The sequence below is a fragment of the Labrus bergylta genome, chromosome 6 (assembly GCF_963930695.1).
Source record: "Labrus bergylta chromosome 6, fLabBer1.1, whole genome shotgun sequence".
NCBI lineage: Eukaryota > Metazoa > Chordata > Actinopteri > Labriformes > Labridae > Labrus > Labrus bergylta.
The window spans coordinates 4,548,486-4,569,199 of record NC_089200.1 but is presented as its reverse complement, the minus strand read 5'-3'; the positions used below and the strand labels follow the sequence as shown (position 1 = coordinate 4,569,199).

At 38.1% G+C, this 20,714-nt stretch overlaps 1 protein-coding gene across 3 annotated transcripts in view; it reads left to right on the top strand.

Moving 5' to 3' along the window:
- lepr (leptin receptor) overlaps positions 1 to 16,404 on the top strand; it is a 54,759-nt gene extending 38,355 nt beyond the window's left edge. For all 3 annotated transcript variants that reach the window (XM_065955600.1, XM_065955599.1, XM_065955598.1), the window contains exons 9-21: positions 1,706 to 1,866; positions 1,989 to 2,088; positions 2,783 to 2,882; positions 4,535 to 4,749; positions 6,022 to 6,176; positions 6,801 to 6,954; positions 7,093 to 7,175; positions 8,044 to 8,257; positions 12,069 to 12,275; positions 12,361 to 12,444; positions 12,555 to 12,648; positions 13,010 to 13,085; positions 14,396 to 16,404. In XM_065955600.1, coding sequence (XP_065811672.1) covers positions 1,706 to 1,866; positions 1,989 to 2,088; positions 2,783 to 2,882; positions 4,535 to 4,749; positions 6,022 to 6,176; positions 6,801 to 6,954; positions 7,093 to 7,175; positions 8,044 to 8,257; positions 12,069 to 12,275; positions 12,361 to 12,444; positions 12,555 to 12,648; positions 13,010 to 13,085; positions 14,396 to 15,322 — 2,570 coding nt within the window. In that variant the 3' untranslated portion in view covers positions 15,323 to 16,404. The remainder of the gene's footprint in view (positions 1 to 1,705; positions 1,867 to 1,988; positions 2,089 to 2,782; positions 2,883 to 4,534; positions 4,750 to 6,021; positions 6,177 to 6,800; positions 6,955 to 7,092; positions 7,176 to 8,043; positions 8,258 to 12,068; positions 12,276 to 12,360; positions 12,445 to 12,554; positions 12,649 to 13,009; positions 13,086 to 14,395) is intronic.
- Positions 16,405 to 20,714: the final 4,310 nt, after the last annotated feature.

Here is a 20,714-nt window from a genome sequence, read left to right as displayed (position 1 = left end):
CGACTGATTAAAAGACGAGATGATTGTGTTTCTAATTCAAAATACTTAAATGAAGCAGGAATCTAAAATCTATGACGTGGACAGATTCAGCTTAAAGCTCCTTGTTAAGTGAGGCTGAAACATGTTAGAAAGGGGTTTTGGATCGATCACTACGTTTGAATCCTTTTTTTAAGTTCATCAAATACTGCAGAGAAAAAGTTTGTGGATATCCGGCATGAATAAACCTGAGTACAAGGTTTGCAAGGGACCGTCTGCATCCGCCACGTTATTGAAAAGAGTTATATTTGAAACTGTCTGCTGGTCGCTGTTTTCTAGTTTGTGTACCCGTGCATGTGTTGCTCATCTTCTGTCGTTGATCCTGGTCCAAAAAGCTGTCATGTCAGTGCGTCATGATGATGAGGATAAAAGTTTAAAGACTCTGAGTCATCTCATCAACACAAGCAACAATAACTTTTCTGTTGCCGACAGAAACACTGCCACAAAAGTAAATAACGTGACAGATCAAGGTCAACTAAAGTCATGACTCTCAGAAAGTTTCTTAATGCATATCAGCTGTATATAAATACTGTGAACAACCATGATGCATGAAACATCTTGTCTGATTAATTTGAGGCTTTCCTTTTGTTGCTCTGCTCACCTGCGTGTGTGTGAGTCACATTCCTTTTGTTTTGTTGGCTGGCTGCGTCTGTGGAGGTGTTTGGATCATAGTCCTCCTCACACCCTCACACGCCCTTCAGATCATGCGTCAACAAAAATCATTGAAAAGTTCGACTATCATGCACATAAAGTTGTTTTTGCACCAAATAAGTTCCGTTTATTATTGCACATAAGCATCAGAGGTTATTGTAATATGATACTATAGCACGAGAGGTTGGAGTGAATTATGTGAATGATATTTATATGATGTTATATCTCCTGGGAGCAGGCTTAGTGAAACAGTCTGACTGCAGCAGGACATACAAACCTGTCATGTTAAAAAAACAATAATATTTTCTTGTTTTAACAATAACCTGGTTGTATTGTGTTTCACATTATAACAACAAAATACCCTATTTTAAGTATTTTTTATTTTCATTTAAAGGCTTTATATGTGATTTTTCACACTTAAATGTAGAAATCAAGTATATCCTCTGAAAATAACTCTGTGAGTCATGACTGTCTACAATGGGTGTAACACCCGAGTCCCACTGTCTGTGATGTTTTCAGAGTTTTCAGAGTCCTATCTTCTGTTTGTTTACATCGTCGAGACGGCCGGCTGACTCCTCCCCTCGTTTATAAAAGTTGTTTAATTGAGGGACTAGAGAAAAGAAGAATAACATACTGTACTCACTGCTTAACTGTGTTTCTAGATCACGCTCATTTCAGGTAAATTTACATGCAGTGTGAAGATACGAGCATCATAAAGATCACTAGCATTAGCATGCTAACACAACAATGCAGCGCGAGTTGTTTTGGTTTCATGCTGGTGCTCAAGGGCGACATCTGCTGGATCAAAACATAATATACATAGCACATGGTTATAAGAAGAAAAGCTCTTTCAAATTAAACATGATATTTATATTTCGTTATAAAATGAAAGTATATATTTTATTATGTGCAAACATCTTGTAAGAACTGTAATTTATTTTTTTATTACTCACTGTCAGCAATACGATAACAAACTTTTTACCTGACAGAAACCTGATCTGTGTCTTCATGTGTACAGGGGTGAGCTACATCCCGGAGAAAGTGTTGGCCAAGCCGGGGGAGAACGTGACGGTGTACTGCGTGTTCAACGACCACGACATCAACGCCAGCATGGCCGTGTGGGTCCTCAACTTCCAGCAGCAGCTTCACCACAGCCAGTACCATCCGGTCAACCGCTGGGTAACCAAACACACCCTCCCTCTGCTTTGTTTATCTCTCTTGGACCCGAAGTTAAATGACTTCCCTGTGTATCTTTAGAAACGTATTCTAAGAGATCCTGACCTTTTTCTTTCTCAAACCAGGTCAGCCAGATCACAGTGCGTCCTTCTGAGACTCGCCTGTACGACCTGCTGCAGTGTACTCAGGAGTGGAACATCCCGTACAGCCAGATCTATGTAGAGGGTGAGCTGAGTGTGGAAATAATGGAAAAGCTTAATGATGGATCTATTTATATTGTTTAGCATGATTAGATTCATTTAACAGTTATTCTTTAATTTATTTGTTTTTAATTTGTATTCATTTTAAAATAACAAAGAGTTCGGTCTGGACCTGTTTCTTTCTCTAAAGTTTCCCGAGATAACAGCTGTTATGAATTGACGCAATCCAAAAATTAATTAACTGCTTGATTTGTATTTTTATTTATATGGAAGCCCTAAGTGGACATGCAGCCATGCATTTTTTTTTTTACTCTACTCTCCTGTGATAACGAGAAGTCCCCGTTGTTCTCTCAAGATTTGAGAGATGAAAAGAACATCTGTTTTGGGTCCATCATACAAACCCACTTTCTTTTTTCCCCCCATAGGGCATTTTGTTTGAGAATTCAGTTTTTTTTGTTTGCATGCACAAATAACCAATACACTGAACATAATACGATAGTAACGTTTTATATGCAACATAACAAGGACTTCATTTCTGTTCAGTTTAAGAGTCAGCATTTCACCTCTGAGTTTCAGAAGTCCCTCTCCCTTTATTGTTGTTTTTTTCCGCTGCCGTGAACAAAGATGTAAAAATAGTGCCGCTACACAGAGGCTACCTCAGGTGAAGTTTGTTATTTTGATGGTATGGTTCTTTGTTTGTTTCTACCTTTGTGTTTCAGGAGCTTCCATTGATATAACCTGTGTAACCAACGGTGACATCAACGCCATGGACTGTAGCTGGGAGAACACACAGTGGACAAACCCCATATTCAGATCCAGGTAAATAAACTTTTTACTCTAAATATTAGTGTAATCAGATGTTTGTATACGCTGTGGCATTGTTTTTGGACTAACTGTGCAGAAAACCGGGAAGTTACTGAACACAAAGGACCAGACAGACACACCCTGGATAAAGTCATGTAAACAACACTAGGAAGTTAGTCTGAGCATGAAACTGCAAGTCAACATATACCTCCTAATCTCCACACTCACAGACTCAGCTTAACTCTTATTCGATGATGAATATTTTTTCCAAGCAACACAAGATGTCATAACAATGTTTCTGTAACAAATAAGCCTGTTAGAGCTTAGGGCTGTCTCACTGACAGATCACCCTAAGGGCTCTAAATGATGCTCTTTCTGTGAGACTGTGGGATGAAGAGTTCAGTGGTGACAGGAGGATGTGATTTCCCAGCCCTGTACTGAGTATAAACAAATAGTTGTACCTTAAAGTCGTATTCAATAAAGTTTGATTTACAAAAAACAACCTGAATGTAAATTAAGCCAGCAAGGGCACGATACAAAAAAAAACACCACCACAAAAAATAAAATAATTTTGTATAAGTCATAAATTTACGAGAATAAAGTCATAAATTTACGAGTTTAATTTCGTAAATTTACGGCTTTAATCTCGTAAATTAACGAGTTCGAGACCAGCCTGCGCGAAAATGCTGAAAGTAGAAGTCTTAAAGTTTTTAAAGAATAAAAGAATAAAGTCGATATTTTAGTCTATATCAGAAGAGCAGCAGCATCCTGTTCTCAAATGACAAACATGGAGCATCTTGTCCTAAAGGTTTCACTAATAAGGAAATAGGCTACTTCCTTGTGTAGTCGGTAAAAACAGTTCAAGAGAAGTTTTCACTTCAACTTGCAAGACTTTGTTTATCTGTAAAATGATGAACAGGACACAAACTGGCTCTGCACATGAGACATTTCAACAAGGCAGACCGATAACAGATAAAAATAGTTGTGTTGCTTATGCAGATATGAAACTACACATGCTTTTGGCACATCATCATCTTCACATTGTCTTAAAATATCAGCACCCTGAAAAGATACTGCAAGAAACTGAAGAAAGAGCCACACTGACTTGGAGGAAGTTGTCTGCAGAGGAAAATACTTTTAAGAGTTCTACTTTCATCATTTTCTGCAGGCTGGTCTCGAACTCGTCAATTTACGAGATTAATACTTTATACTTTATATACTTTATTCTCGTAAATTTACGAGAATAAAGTCGTAAATTTACTACATTAATCTCGTAGATTTACTTTTTTTTTTTTCTTTAACGTGGCCCTAATCCTCCGTCGTAGTAGGCGAGTAAATCACTTCTGTGGTTATTTAAAGTACTTTTGAAAAATATCACACAGTATTCTGTACTGAAGACTTCAGTTAAATTTAGCTTATCATCCTTTTATTTGGACATACATGGTTTTTGTCTGGAAGAAACATTTGAATCTGAAAGTTAACTCTTAAGTTAAGAGTTCAGACACATGTAGTGGGACAAACTTTAGGTGGAGTGTAGTAATAAAGCAACAACAAAGTTAGACATCAACATGTAAAATAAGATTCTCTAATAGAGTACATCTGTTCAGTTGAATTTGACCATGAACGTTGAATTATTTTTCATTGCATATGAAATGTGTTCCTGGCAGGTGGGCCGACCTCCCCTGCGATGTGATGGAAGAGAAAGAGCGAGCGGGTGAGACGGTGGGGGAGCTGGGACCTTCTTGCCTGCATGTCAGATTCAGGCAGAAGACGTGCACCATCCAGCCTCTGAGGATGAACTGCTACAAGCTGTGGCTGGAGGTCCCGTCCAGACTGGGCCCCGTCAGGTCTAAACCTGTCTACCTGTCCCCCATAGATCACGGTGAGTACGGCAGAATCATGAGGGCAACGCATCACGACTGCAAGGAACAAAAAAGTTTATCTATTTTCTTTTTTTTTTTATATACAGTATACACTTTTATTGCAATACATTAACTTTTCTGATCATTGTACTTCCACATATTTGCAACATTTTTTTCATATTTTTAACACCCAGTGGTGAAAAGGAAACAATACATAGAAATATATGCACAGTATGCAAATTCAAAATGCATTTAACAGAGGCAGCATCCAGAGCGAGCTTTGTGCCTCCTTTTTACAAGCATATAGATAGTCAGGTTAAGCATACTGTTAAAGAAATAAAAAAAATAATAATAAAAAAGAAGTAGAAAAGGATTAAATTAAAAAAAATAAAAAATAAAAAATAAAAAAGGAAGTACAAAAGGATTAAATGGAAAAAATAAATAAATAAATAGAAAAGAAGTACAAAAGGATTAAATGAAAAAAATTTACAAAAAAGAAAAGAAAATAACAAAAAAGAAAAGAAAGTTTAACATTGACCATAATCCTTAGAAGAATTTATCATGACATCATGCTTTAAGAGCCTTAATGAGTTTCTAAAATCAAATCAGTTGCAATGTTTTATTTATTCAGTCATTGTTAATTTATTGTCATTTTAAAATGTTAGAATTTAAATGACATGAAGATGACGACAGGGAACGCTGACTAAAACACAACAAAAGAAAAAGCAGACAAACAATAAGAAACCTTCAACAAAGTGAACGGAAACAAGAATGTAGAGGAAAGAGAAATGAAGGGATGAAAATATTTTAAAGAATATTTTTCTTGTACAAATAATCACAGTCACACACGAAAAAAAGGAGAGAAAAAAATAATAAATTAAATAAAAAAATAAATAATAATTTTTTGTGCAAAAATCGTATGTATATTTAAGTCCCACTGATAATCAGGAATATCTATTTAATGAATCAAACAGCAGTTTTTTCTGCTGCAAATTAAATCAAACTTTATAGCAAAAGGTTCTATCTTTGAAAAGATCTTTGAAAAAAATGACGCCGTTTTGGAATCGTTATTGAAGAGGAATATATCATATTATCACATTATAACAATACATTATCACATACATATTAATCCGTTTTATTTTTCCTTTACATAAAATCATATCCAATTTTCTAAACATGAAACAGTCTCACAAAAAGAACAACTTTTTAAATTCTTTTGCTGTGCAGACTCAGTCTCCCTTTTGTCACTTGAAACATTCTTACACTTTTCATGATTTTTTTCCCCCTCGCAGTGAAACCGCACGCGCCCACTCATGTGAAGGCAGTGAGTCAGAGCAGCCGGGTCCTGGCGGTCACATGGGAGCCGCCGTTCCTGCCAAGCGAGGGGGTCCAGTGTCAGTTTCGGTACCACTCACCTTTTCCTGTGAGAGCCCAGCCGGAGTGGAGGGTGAGCTTTTGTTTTTTCAAACACTGGCTTTCATAAAAATAATGTTCAACACAGAGCACTTTTAATTTCTCTTTATTACCCTGTTTTTATTCTTATAAGCTACATGACTGACATGACATTTGATAACATACGTGGCCCAAATTCATGATAATATCGCTATACAGCATTCATGTTATATTCAGCAACGTGAGGAGTCATGAAGTAGTGATACGGTGTGTCAAATTCGCAGAAAAATCTGTTTACGGTGCTGTATTTTCTAAATGAATCTTCATGTTTGTTCTACCAATAAGAGAGATGTTTATCTACCCAGGACTCAGCTGGTAAAGGTCTCATGAGTCTGCTCTGACATTAACTCCACTGGTCGGGTTGACATGATCAGTTAGGAGCTGAAATGAGACCACAGCGCTGCATTCAGAATGAAAAGAAAATATTTTAAAAAAGTTGTTTACATGCTATCAATAACTTCCTCGTTCCAACATTCACTTGGAGAGATGTGGACATCATTTTTGGTAGATGGATGAAACAGATGGGTCCTCCATCAGCTCCAACAATTCCTTCAATACTTGAGTTTTTTCTTTATCTTGAATGTGAGCAGAGTAACCAAGGAGTCTGTCTTTCCTGCAGGTCCAGGATCCTGTGCGGGTACCACAGGCGGAGGTCACCGTGGCTGACATGTGCTGGGTGTATGTGGTAGAGGTACGCTGCATGCACACCAGTGGTACTGGATACTGGAGCAAGTGGAGCGAGCCGGTCTACTCCACACCTCAAAACAGCAGAGGTACAGAAAAACATCATCCATTTCACTCTTTAATAACATTTTTAAAAAATAACACCAACCTTTTTAGGTAACCTTGAAAGAGTTCATTTTCTGAAGTTGCCTTTTTTTTTAAAATCACATCTCACATGTCTCTCTCAGCTCCGGAGCATGGCCCTGATTTCTGGAGGATCCTTCAAGATGATCCGTACAGAAACCAGACTAATGTCACTCTGCTATTTAAGGTAAACAAACTTAAGTCATATCTGTTTAAGGCTTCTAATCAGCATTTATAAGGGCATTTACCCTCATGCATCATTATGGACATTTTTGTCCATTTGGTCAAATGTTTCCTCTTCATCTGGCCATCATTTTGTCTGTTAGTTCATATGGCACCATTTTTTATAAGAAAGACTCTCTCTTGATACATTTTTGAATGCACATTTAATTTTAATAGATCAATAGAACACTGAGAAACATGTTTACTAACCTCTTAAGTCACTAAGGACTAAAATATCCACTTACAAAAAACTGATATAAAAATAAAACAGATTGATGTTTTTTTCTACTTTTTTCTGCATAAATCTCTTAAACAACTTCAGCCCTGCTCAAAACTACCAAACATTCAATCATTTTTAGGAATTTAACCCTTTAAATGCCAGTTTGATTACTTGATGTCACTGTTGTTATTTAAGAAAAAAACACAAAAATTAGTTATTTTCCATAAAACAAATATTTGGTGGCTGGGGGATTTTTTTTTAATCAGTCTTGGATATGTCAAAATATTAACTTTGATGCATTGTTAGTTTTTGTGTAGCATCAGATTTAAAATGTAGTTCCCTGTTTGGACTTTGGAGGGCGAAAATGTCTAATTTACAAAAACTGCTTTAAAAATAGAAACAGATTCATATGTTTTTCTTTTTTGCATAAATCTCTTAAACAACTCCAGCCCTGCTCAAAAATATCAAAGAATATTAGAGAATTAGAGAATTTATAGACATAGATATAGAAGTAGACATTTTTGTCCTTAGTGACTTAAGAGGGTAGTAAATTAAACTGATGCCTGATGGTTAAATGAAAATGTGGGCTTTTCTGCTTTTTTTCCACCCTCAGCCTCTCCAGATATCAGGACACTCTTACTGCGTGGATGGATTCATAGTCCAGCACCAGACCTCGAGCGGCTATATGACGAGGGAGCAGGTGGATGTGGCGTCTTCCTTCAGCTTTGAGTGGGACCAGTCGCTTCAGACTGTGACTGTGGAGGCCTACAACAGTCTGGGGAGCTCCACAAACAACTTCAACATGACGCTGGAGAGACAGCCCAAACGTCAGTGTTTCTTCTGACCTATTAGGAAGGATAATATTTCTATATCCTCTTACACATACCTTTTAGTTCCTGAGGATAAAAAAATGTTATTTTGTTGTTTTTGTTAAAGATTTGGTTTTGCAAAATTTTTATTCAGATTTTCACTTTTTTTGTACTTTTTATTGACTAAATGGCTAATCAGTGTTTAGAAAATAGATGATAAGCAGATTACCTTTAGCTGAACCTCAGACAATATGTTAGCCAAGTAAGGTATTTGTTTCCTTGCCTTCTAACCTACTTCAACAGGAAAACCAAATTAATTTTACATTTTTTTTCTAAGATAGGCAGTTTAAAAATATGTATGTCACAGATATAACACAGAAATATGTGCCTTTTAAAATATCTGTGCAAATTACAAACTCACATCTCAAACTATAAAATATACATCAGAGCAACAAGAGCAACTCAAACAGACTCATATTTAAAGACTGAAGTAGCAGAGAGTTTCTTCAGGTCTCTAACACGCTCTAATGTTCCAGTAAAGGCAGACATGGAAGCTGTAGCTGAGATCAGAGGGGTTTTGTTGCAGTGTGAAAAAAAATGGTCTCCAAAGAAAAGAAGTTACGGTCAGTCTGATGAATGATCAGTGCTGCTAACACTTACGGCTCAAGTCAAATAGATTTATACAGCACATTTCAGCAACAAGGCAATAGAAAGTGCTTATTTCGGGCTTTTGACTTGCTGAAAAACACAAAGTAAGCTGAAGTTTCCAGCTGATAACATCGGCTGATATTAGCATAACAAGTGACTAACGGTAGATATTAGTAGATTTGTTCACCAGTAAAAAATCAGTTAATTTGAGTCTCATTGTTTCACACTAGCTGTTCTCTTTCTAGCTGTCACCAGCAGAGGGCGCTTTATGGCTTACAACAAGCATAATAAGATTCAAGATTCAAAATGTTTATTGTCATGTGCACAGTAGGAAACATGTTTCCCTGTACAATGAAATTCTTTCTTTGCCGCCCACAATGAATGCCAACAATAAAATATTCAAATCAAACATAGCCAAATAAAAATAATAATGATAATAAAAAGAATAATAATATATACAAATATACAAAATATACAAAGAAATAAGGCAATTTTGAAGGCAATAGAGTGCAAATACAAAATTTAAACTGTGCAAAAACTGAGCATGAGGTAGCTTGTGATTGTTAAACTCCCGTCAGTTGTTTAAGCATCATCACTCTCCAGTGTGTCAAGCTGTGATGCACGTACATGCTCAGTTACTTTCCAGTTAAATGACCATCTTGTCTTCTTTATACTGTCCTTATCTTTTCCACAAGTCTTAGATAACTTCATTTTAAGGAATCAAAGAAGAAATGATATCTCTACAAGTCCAAGACTGGAAAGAAAGATATCGGCCGCTATATCAGTGTGACACTTTGTTTATCTTCCTAATATCCTTATCGTTATCGGCCCTATAAATCCCACATCAGACTGAAGAAACAGCCTTGTGAAGTTTCTCAAATCTGTTTTTACTGTTATTACTTCCAATATTGTTAGTTTACTTCTACAATGACGTAAAAAGAAAATGGAAAACTGTGAGCCAACATCGGGGACATAAACAGCCGTCCATCTACCCCTAAAACATACCTCTGAAGAGCCCATTAATGCTCTGATCGAGGCACTGCTACCATTAGCTCCACTGCAGTAAAAGCATTAGCAGCAGAGGTCACCAGTTTCAATGATTAAAGGTTCTCTGTGTGACACACTGAGATGCATGTTTTGACGGGCAGTTGTTTTGTTTGTCTCTTTTTTACTTATGATTTAGGGAGAATATTTCCATGAAATTACTCACCGGCAGAAACAAAATGGTTCCTTTTATTAAGATGTTTTCAGACACAAGTATTCTAAGAAATCTAGTTCTCAGTGTTATTAGCAGCTGGATGAATTAGCTGAACTGATGTAAAAAGCGTACCATCTACATCATAATGAGCAAACCATTCAGTGAACTTTCAGTCAGAATCTGCATTTCTCTGTTTCTTGACTCATATTCATTGTTTTCTTTTTTTTTCTCTTTAACCTGTCTCTTTATCAAATCCATGTCCATGAAATACAGCGAGCAGGCCAGAAATCTTGGCATTATTTTGGATTCTGACCTTAGCTTTGACAATCATATCTCCAACCTTACCAGAACATCATTTTACCATTTAAAGAACATATCAAAACTCTGATCCTTCATTTCCCAAACTGACGCCGAGAAATTAGTCCATGCTTTCATCACAACTAGGTTAGATTATGGCAACGCTCTAAATGCCGGATTATCCAAACAATCTGCAACAAAACTTCAACTTATTCAAAATTCAGCAGCCAGAGTTCTGACCCGTACGAGAAAATTTGATCATATCACTCCAGTCCTCAAAACTCTCCATTGGCTCCCCGTACAACACAGAATCACCTTCAAAATCCTACTTTTAGTCCCTAAAGCACTCAATGGTTCAGCTCCTCCGTACATTTCTGGCCTGCTCAGACTACAACCCAACCCGGACCCTCAGGTCTTTTAACCGTACCCAGAATCAGATCAAAGTCCAGAGAGGGGGCCTTTAGTTACTGTGGTCCTTTTTTTGAGTCAAAATGTCTTTTAACAAAGGTTCACTGATTGGGAAACACTCACACATGATTGCCATCTGACTGCACAGTTCATTTCTGTGGTTCAGAGCCTTTTAGCATCTTTCAGCTCAGAATAATAATAATAATAATAATAATAATAATAATAATAATAATGATGATAATAATAAAGTTTATTTATAAATCACTTATAAAAACCAACATCACAAAGTGCTTTACAGAAAAAAGAAAAATCCCAACAGTCAAATACACAAAAATCCTTTTAAAAAAGCATGAAAAATAAAACAACAGTGCAGCAATCATCCAATGAACAGAGAAAAGAGAAACAACCGAGACAAAGATTGGCTAAAGTTAACAGTAAAACAAATAAAACATCATGGATGAAACAAGGATTATAAGAAAGCCTTAGGATAAAAATTTGTTTTTAAAAATGATTTAAAAGAAGATACTGATGTAGGTAGTCTGAATAATATATAATATATTATTATATTATTATATTTTCAAAACAGGCTTGTTGCTTTAGCTTTTATTCATTTGAGGGGAATCAACTGTTTTAACATGCATCATTGTGTCCTCTTTTCCCAACATTGAGACCAAAACAGGAGAGACAATAACAAATGGACCATACATGACAGACAGAAAATAAATGTAAAAGAAACGACAGACAAGAGAGGGAACTCAGAGAAGAGAAATTCCTCCTTTCGGGGGCTTTTCATATTGGAGAAAACTAGTGTTAGTTATTTTTGGTTTGTCTGTTCTTTTCTTTGATTTGAGGCTTGAATAACTTAAGTTGAGTTGTCACAACATTATGATCTGAGGCATCAAAACAAGCAGGACATATACTTGTGTACTTCATCTGTTTACTTTGTACTTTTATAATAAGAACACATTTCATTTGTTTATTTAAATATCAGTATAGTAATGTTGGGGTTTTATCTAGTCAACTTTGGTTACATTCTTTAATAATTATATTTAATTATTATTCATATAAATAACAATAACATTTAACTATGTTTAATCAACTCGGGGGCACCACCCTGAAATCAGGGAAATATAACCAAAATAAAACAACAAAACTGAGGCCCAACAGTCATTTTAATGAAAAGTGCCTGTGAAAAATGTGAAATGTGAAAAATGTGTGTACTACTGCCACCTCTGGTCACTTTCTAACAGGGTATTCTTGCCCCTCTCTGTCCCGTAGGCCGATGTGTGCGCTCATTCAGCGTGCTGGTCCTCAACAGCACCTATGTGTCTCTGTCATGGACTCTGTTGGACAACAGCTCTGCGCCTCTGTTCATGGTGGTCCAGTGGTCTCCTCAGGGCCAGAAGGACTCTGATCATCACAAAGGCCTAAGTGGAGAAACATGGGCCAGACTGCCTTACACAGAACGCCCCGTTTACCTGAAAGGTAACATGATGTCTTCTCTGTTTGTTTGCTATTCATTATTTTGATTTGAACTTAAAGGGTAACGTGGTTTTATGTATCCCCTCAGGTGATTTCTTTGACTCTGAGGAGTGTGGTTTCTACATGTACCCTGTGTTTGCTGATGGAGAAGGAGAGCCAGTGTACACTACAGGTAAGTTTCTTTATTGTGACAGTATCACAGCAGTGTTACAAAGTGAAAAAAAAACAACAGTATTTAATCTTTTTATAAATTATAACTACGTTGTTTTTTTCTCCCATCAGCTACCAGAGGAGACCCCGCAGCCTACATGATGCTCATGATTGTCTCCTTCCTTTCCATCGTCCTGTTTGTCACCCTGGTCCTCTCCCAAAACCAGTAAGAGCTCCTGCTTTGTTAAAAAAAAGGACTGAAATGATTTCATTTCCAAAAAAACAAAGATTAAACGTTCAGCCACAGAATTTGCTGCACCCAGAAAATCCTCATATCAAACCTCTTGTGGTGAAAGAGTTTGATGACACCTGTAAGAAAATGATTAATGGTGGGGTGGATGTGGGGCTGAGTTTAATCAAGGGGGCAGCGACACTCACCGTGTGCAATCAGGAGAACGACATTTAAAGGGTCACAAAGGTGTAATTACATTTGATGACATCTGATTGGAAGGTGAGACGAGTGAGGCAGGAAAAAAAGTCTTAAGAAGGAGTAATGAAGCCTAAACATCTGCTGTGTTTCTCTGCAGAATGAAAAAGTTTGTGTGGAAGGATGTGCCCAACCCCAACAAATGCTCCTGGGCCAAAGGACTAGACCTCAAGAAGGTAAGAAATATTGTGAAACTTCAGCAGCATGTATCCAAACACAACACACTGACTGCTCTTGCGTGTGACAGCATGCATGATAAATATCTTACATTTTGGACATTATATTAGATCTGGGAGGGAAAAAATCCTACCAGTTAAAAACAAAAAAACCTGCTATCTCTTGAGGTGCAAATGGCCTAGCGGACGGCCCGGGTTCAAGTCGACAACCTGCGGCTCCTTCCCACGTCATTCTCTCTCCTGAATTCCTACTCTATCCACTGCCCCCCCCCCCCCCCCCCCCCCCCCCCAAAAAAAAAAAAACCCAAAAAACTTTTAACCTCATCTCAAGAGTTGGAATGAAGTCAACTCCTCATTTGCATCAAAATATGGAGAACAAAAAAACTCTCTCCCCCCTAACATCGGTACAAACAAAGAAAAGAACAATTCTGACCAAAACCTTTACCAGGCTGTCAGCATGTAAAGGTCTACTGTCAAAATTGACATTTGATGTGGATCTCTGAACTTCATGAGCCAGCCTTAATTTTTGCACTTTTTCAACACCAGAGTTTGCAGCTCGGATGAGAAGATGAAAATCAGTCTTTGAAACATCTAGACAGATAGCTTAGTTTAATGACAGTAAACTGGGGGAACTCACTGATCTTTAGAAAGTCAAATGCTACCCTGACTAACACAGGGAAGCTTTTGTAAGCTAATCAGCCCTTACCGCATGGGTTACAATTCTACAATTCTACAATTCACTTAGCAGACGCTTTTATCCAAAGCGACGTACATCAGAGAGTAAGAACAACACAAGGAAGGATCTAGAAAAAAGGGAACGATGTGAGTAAGAGCAAACGATCAGCTTTGTTAGTAGGTAGTAAGTTAGTAGGTATTCATGAAAGAGCTGGGTCTTCAGCTTTTTCTTAAAGGTGCAGAGGGACTCTGCAGATCCAATGGAGGTTTGGAAGTTCATTCCACCACCGGGGGGCGACAGAGGAGAAGAGTCTAGTCAGAGACTTAGGACCCTGTTGTGAAGGTTGGATCAGACGCCTTTCATTGGCAGAGCGTAGTGGGGGGGAGGGAGTGTAGACCTGGATGAGAGACATGAGAGATGATATTGATCTTGAGTAAGGCTTTACGGCACAACTTCACCAACTATCAAGCTGCATTTAGAGTGAAAGGCTTGAAGAGGTCAAAAAGTTCAAGCTTTCGGCAAGTGGCCTTTTAGTTTTTATTATAATCTCCTGTTGCTCATATGTTCTGTATGTATTAGCCGTTTATTCCACTAGTATTAATACTGTGTCTTGTATTTCTGCTTCTCTTTCTAGATTGACACCTTTGACCGACTGTTCCAGCATCCAGAGGGTCTCCCAGCCTGGCCGCTGCTCCTGCCATCGGAGAACATTTCCAAAGTGGTCATTTTAGACAACGTTGATCTCTCAGCTCTGACCACAGCTTTAGTCCAAGCTCCTCGTGTGTCCCTCACTCCTGATGCAGTCACTACCACGTCCCCTTCAGCGGACAAACAAGCCCAAACTAAGAAGAGCGACTTAGTGTTAAATGGAGCGCCTTCCTTTGTTCTTAATATCGATGATCTAACCGGTTCCAACCCAAGAACAGATCAGCTACAGCTAACAGACGATCCCCCAGGTAGTGCTGACATCTCTGCCCAGTCTTCAGTCATATACGCCACCGTGCTGCTCTCAGATCACAAGCAGGATCGTCTCCACTACAAGGACGGCAGCGGCAGCAGCTCCAGCGACGAGGGCAACTTCTCTGCCAACAACTCGGACATTTCCGGGTCGTTCCCCGGCGGTCTGTGGGAGCTGGACGACCCGCGCCGCTCCTGCTCATACAACTCTGTGGAGGAGCTTTCTGAAACGTCAGAGCAGGAGGACGAAGGAGAGGGGGGGACGAGAGAGCAGAAGGACTTGTTCTATTTAGGGATGGACTATCGAGGAGAGGACGAGGAGAGCGAGGACGACGACGATGAGCAGAGAGAGGAAGGGACAAAAAATGAGCTGCTTAAAAATGTTGTTTTGAACAGAGAGGACTGCTCCGTCGAGTCACACCCTCTTCTAGGCTCGGAGGACTCGAGCGAGCTCGGTCAGCTTCTGCCGCCGCCAACATGCGTCTACTCTCCGCTGTACCTGCCTCAGTTCAGAACTGTCCAGAGCACGAGGCAACTCGCGGCTCAAACGCAAGACGGCAAATCCCCCGCTGCTGCGATTCTCAAACAGACTGCTTTCAAATGAAAAATGTGCACGTTGAAATGCTTTTGTGACGTGATTCAGCGATGCCGATTTGCATATGTCCATTCAGACTTGAAGCGGCTGGAGATCAAGATTTCAAAAAAAAAAAAAATATCTTAACTTACGTGCGGTTGCAATTTGCCATTCATCAAAGCTGCTATTGTGTTCTGTGTGAGAGACATCAGGAGAGCACAAGCCTCATTTGAAAGGCGTTAACTTATTTCTTCAGGGGGGCTTTTAAAGTCCAGATTCTACTGTGCCACACTGCCCCTCTGCATCTGAGAACATTGCACTCACACATTCACAATGAAGGTCAGGCCAGTGGAAAAATGTGTAATCACTGCTCAGGGTGAGAGTCAGCAGGTGACCTGTACAAAGCAGAGATTTGATCGTCCGGAAGGAAAGCAGCAAAGGAGGTATTCTTGTGACTTCAAACATCTCATACTAACAGCTTTTAAAAGGTGGAAACATCTTAGATTCATGAATGTGGTAATGCTGTCTGATTCTCTATTCACTCACTGCCATCATGATCTAGAAAACAAGTTATCGGTTATATCTGCTGCATCATTTCAGCACATGAAAAGAGGTTCAAAGAGAATAAATAAGCGCACAAAAAAAGCCAGGGAGGAAGAAGCTCATAATGTGCGGTTTTTCTCAAAGCACATTAAACTGTGAAGTGAAGGCAAAACCCCTGGATGTCACTTCAAAGATGATGCTGTGACTAAACCAGTTAATGATGAAAACAGACGCAATCTGTGAGTAAACTGAAGGTAATATTTTTGACGCAGAGTAAATTGCATTTATGTGTGGGGGAAGCTTGCGCAACATCTGCATGAACTAACCTGCCTGCCGCCAACCCAAAGAAAGTCATTTTGTACTTTGTGCTGTAATGTGTTTTAAGACTCTGTTACAGTGGGTGATCTGTTTTCTCTGTGTCGTGCCATTTACAGAGCTGCTGTCTGTTTGTACATAAAAGACAAAAGAATGTATATTTGAAAAACAACAGAAGAAGTTTGAGTTTATGAATGTTACTGTAAGATCTTCTATCTATTTTTCATGTTGAAAATAAAGTGTCTATTGTCAAAGTGTCTGGTTTGTGTAGTAGATATCATCCATCCATTATCTTAACTGCTTTTTTCTCATTCGGGGTCACGGGGGGATCTGGAGCTGATCCCAGCTGTCTTTGGGCGAGAGGCGACTCTTCACCAGCCAATCACAGAGCTGACATACAGAGACATACAGCCTCCTGGAATATTTTACAACAGGACCTGAACTTGAGCACTTTTATCCCTTATGGACACTTTTGAACCGCCCGAAATACCTGACTGTAACTGATTTATTTGATTTTAATTACTGACTTATCACTGTATTAATTTCAAGCTTTTAAATTATTTTAGTGTATATATTTTATTGTTCTTATTGCTCTTTTATTTATTTTATTTTCTGTTGTAGCTTTATCTCATTTCTCGTTGTTTTCTCGGCATCATTGTAAATGGGGGTCGCCCCTCAATGATCTCTCCGAGAACTTAAATAAAGGTTGATGATGATGAGCCACACTCACATTCACACAGAATGCACGTGTGCATGCACAGGAAGAAGATGTAAACTCCCTCGCAGAGAGGCTCCTCTCAGACGGGGATTCAAACCAGGAACCTCCTCGCTGTGCTGACATCCCTGACAGGTCAAAGAGAACTGACTTTAAAACATTTTTTTTTTAAGCGGTGTCCTGACCTGCTTACCTGAGACAAGTTTCTAATAGGGAGTGTCATTTGAGGTTCACTTTCTGAGTTTCACACACAAAAGACAGTTGAAAACTCCCTGAAAGGATCCATTAAAAGGACAAACTTGATTATTAAACCTGCAAAATGACATTATATTACATTATATAAAACATTTATGAGATTGAAGTCGGAAATTTACGACAATAAACTCGTAAATTTCCCAGTTTAATCTTGTAAATTAACGACTTTATTCTCGTAAATTTACGAATTTAATCTCGAAATAAAAAAATTTAAAAGATTTAACATGCCTCTAATTCTCCGTTGTACTTAAAAGTAGGTTATATTTAACAAATCTTGAAATTTTACAAACTTGTGGTACTGTCATTGGCGTAAGAGATGAGGTTGACCTGTTTGTTGTAAGGTTTCTAAAAAAGTAGCATTCACAGAAGGTAAAGGGTAAGGTAGCATTGTGAGCTGAAGTAAGCCACTTAGCCTACTACTACTAAGCTAACTAAGCTAGCATGTGCTTTATTACTGGGGCCAAAGTTAGCTGTAGCAACATGAGCTGTGCCTATTGTTGTTTCCATAATGATGCTAGATAAAATCTGCTTAAAGGCTTTATATGATTTTTCACACTTAAATATAATATTAATCAAGTCTATCCTCTGAAAATAACTCTGTGAGTCATGACTGTCTACAATGGGTGTAACACCCGAGTCCCACTGTCTGTGATGTTTTCAGAGTTTTCAGAGTCCTATCTTCAGTTTGTTTACATCGCCCGGACGGCCGGCTGACTCCTCCCCTCACGTATAAAAGTTGTTTAATTGAGGGACTAGAGAAAAGAAGAATAACATACTGTACTCACTGCTTAACTGTGTTTCTAGATCACGCTCATTTCAGGTAAATTTACATGCAGTGTGAAGATACCAGCATAATAAAGATCGCTAGCATTAGCATGCTAACACAAACAATGCAGCGCGACTTGTTTTGGTTTCATGCTGGTGCTCAAGGGCGATATCTGCTGGATCAAAAAATCACATATAAAGCCTTTAACCATCAAGCGTTTAACTCTACCATTGCCAAGCTGAAGTCTTTGGTGATTGTGAGCAGCTGTCCCCTTTTTCTTTGTTTTGTTTATTGGCAGTTATCCTCAATTAGTGGAGTTTTTGGTGTAAATGACGTCATGCATTTTAATGTCAAGCCCTTGTTACAGTAATAGAGCCTTGTTTTCCTAAGAAATCTTATTATAAAAAGCCACAGGACAGGCAGAACTAAAATATGCAATCCTGATCCAGACCTGGTAATGGTTTTTATTTGTCACAGACTGGCTCTTGCTCCTACACAGGTGAATGCCAAACATTCAGAGAATCCTCTCAGACAACTCATTAAAAGCGCATTAAATTACTCCTAGTTATCTAACTTTTCCAGTAAGCCATTTATTGATAGAGCTAGTTCTATAGCTATCTGCATGCACAACTTGTTATTCAATATTTATTATTCTTCAACAAGGTTTTTGGTTCTTCATTTCTTCTTCTTCTCTTGAATTACTTCTTCTATTCAGACTATTTAAGACTACAGCTTTATTTCACCGTGAAGAAACCCATGTATGTATATCTAAGACTCAGAGGTCTTACTGAATAATGTATAGGCCATTAAGATATAAAAACCTCTTTTGGACACATGGTTGAATTACTCAAACTCAACAGTTTGTGAATCAAAAAGTGAACAGAAAATAATCAGTCATTGGAATTAACAGTTTATCAAATACGACATTACGCCTACTGACTATTATTTAATTTTTGTAGCTTTTCAGATTTCATTATTTTGCAGTTTTTAGTTTTTTTGATTCAATTTTATTAACAAGAATTTCTGCTGAAGTGTACTTCTCTTGCCATGGCTGAGAGTTTCTTCCTTTCCTTTTTAAAGAATACAAACATTTGTAAAAGGCGTTTCAAAATGTCATGATGAAAGAGGTTTTCTAATGTTTAGAATACAAATCAATTAGAGAAAAATTTAAGAAAAATATTCCTTGTGTCCTGTTCTGCTGTACTTTTCTGCCACCCTGTGGCTGCAAAAAGCTATTACATCAAAATTACATCAAGTAGGTCTACCAGGTCCTCTTGGGTAAACTCTTAAATGCACTTTAGTCAGGCCCTTAGTCCTTTTCAAATTTGGTTCCAGGTTGTAATTTTGTCTTGTATCTGTCTTTATGAGAAGGGTAATTTAACTGACTCATGTTGAGTTATGTAACTGTAGGGTAAAAAAAACCTAACACTTAGATGACACTAGAGGTCACTGTCCCTTTAATTTAAACTAAACCTCATACATGAGATGGATATAAGGCCAGTCTTATATCTCTTTTATCGTCTCTTAAACTCATGTTAAACTTTTTTCCCTGCCCAAATCATTTCAGTTTTTTCTACAAGAATATATTAGTCATATGCAATTTCATTTTAAACATGGAATACTAAATAATTTGAAGTCATCACAAGGACAGTATACAAAAGTATTACAACATTGTGATGTTATAGCTCATTTGTGCTATCAAACCATTAATGTGGATGGTTTTATATCGAAATGTAACTTTACACTAATATTTACTTTTCTCCTTAATGCAGTAGCAAATTACCAAGGTGTCTGTATAAGGTAAAAACACAGAGAATCATTTGTTACTTAAGTTGAAATGTAAAAAAAACAACAACAACTTGCTTTAAAGAAGCAGCCTCACTACACTACATGTGGTATAATCAAAAATGTACATTTCCAAAACTTTTGCATGACTCTTAAAAAAAAGATAAAAACTTGAAAGAATGATCTGTGTGCAGTACATCTTGCAGCCACAAGGGGACAGAAAAGTGCCACTTTTTGAGCTCTGTAGGTCACTTCTGTCGGTGCTGTCAGAAGCTGTATCCTTAAAGGCCCTCTGCGCCGGTCTCTTCTATTCTCCATAGAAGGACATGATGGTGCTGAGCGCTGCTGGATGACGCCGCAGAGGCCTGATGCCAAGCTTGGCTTAGAAATGGTAAAAAGTGAGATGGAAAGATCACACAGAGGGGAAGCAGTTATGTTTATGGTTTCAGCTCAGGATTATAATATCTGAACTTTGCTTCGAGGTTAATCTTCTGTGAAGTGATCAGGACTTAAAGGATCTCAACCTGAAAGCCATTAAGACACAAGTGTTTCAAATTTAGTCAAGGACAAAATTACCTCCTACTCATGATCAAAAAAGCTCCTGAATCACAACCAAGCATCCAGTGAGGATGTTATGTCTAGTCTAGTGACCCAGATTCCCCAAGAAGCCCCCCCCCCACCGGCAGCAGATCTTAGTACCTGCTTCCCGGTCAGAACACCAGCAGCTTAGCACATGGGGTCGTGAGATAAAACGACCTTCCTGGGGGAAATGCTGCACATGTGAAAGTTCTTTGGTGCTGTGCTGATCTCTCAGCTGTGACAAATTAGCATCCCCGAGGACAGATTGAGCTTCATTTGAAAAAGAGAGAGAAAGATATACTGCATTAAAGAAATACGTTTCTTTAACTGTGACTAACTAAGTCTTATAGAAAACCAGTCATAGCTTTCTAAGCTTATTATGTCTTTGAAAACACTTGAGGCAGTAAGTCGTGATAAAAACAGTAAGTATCTACGAAATGTATCATCTACCTCTTAAGATTGAG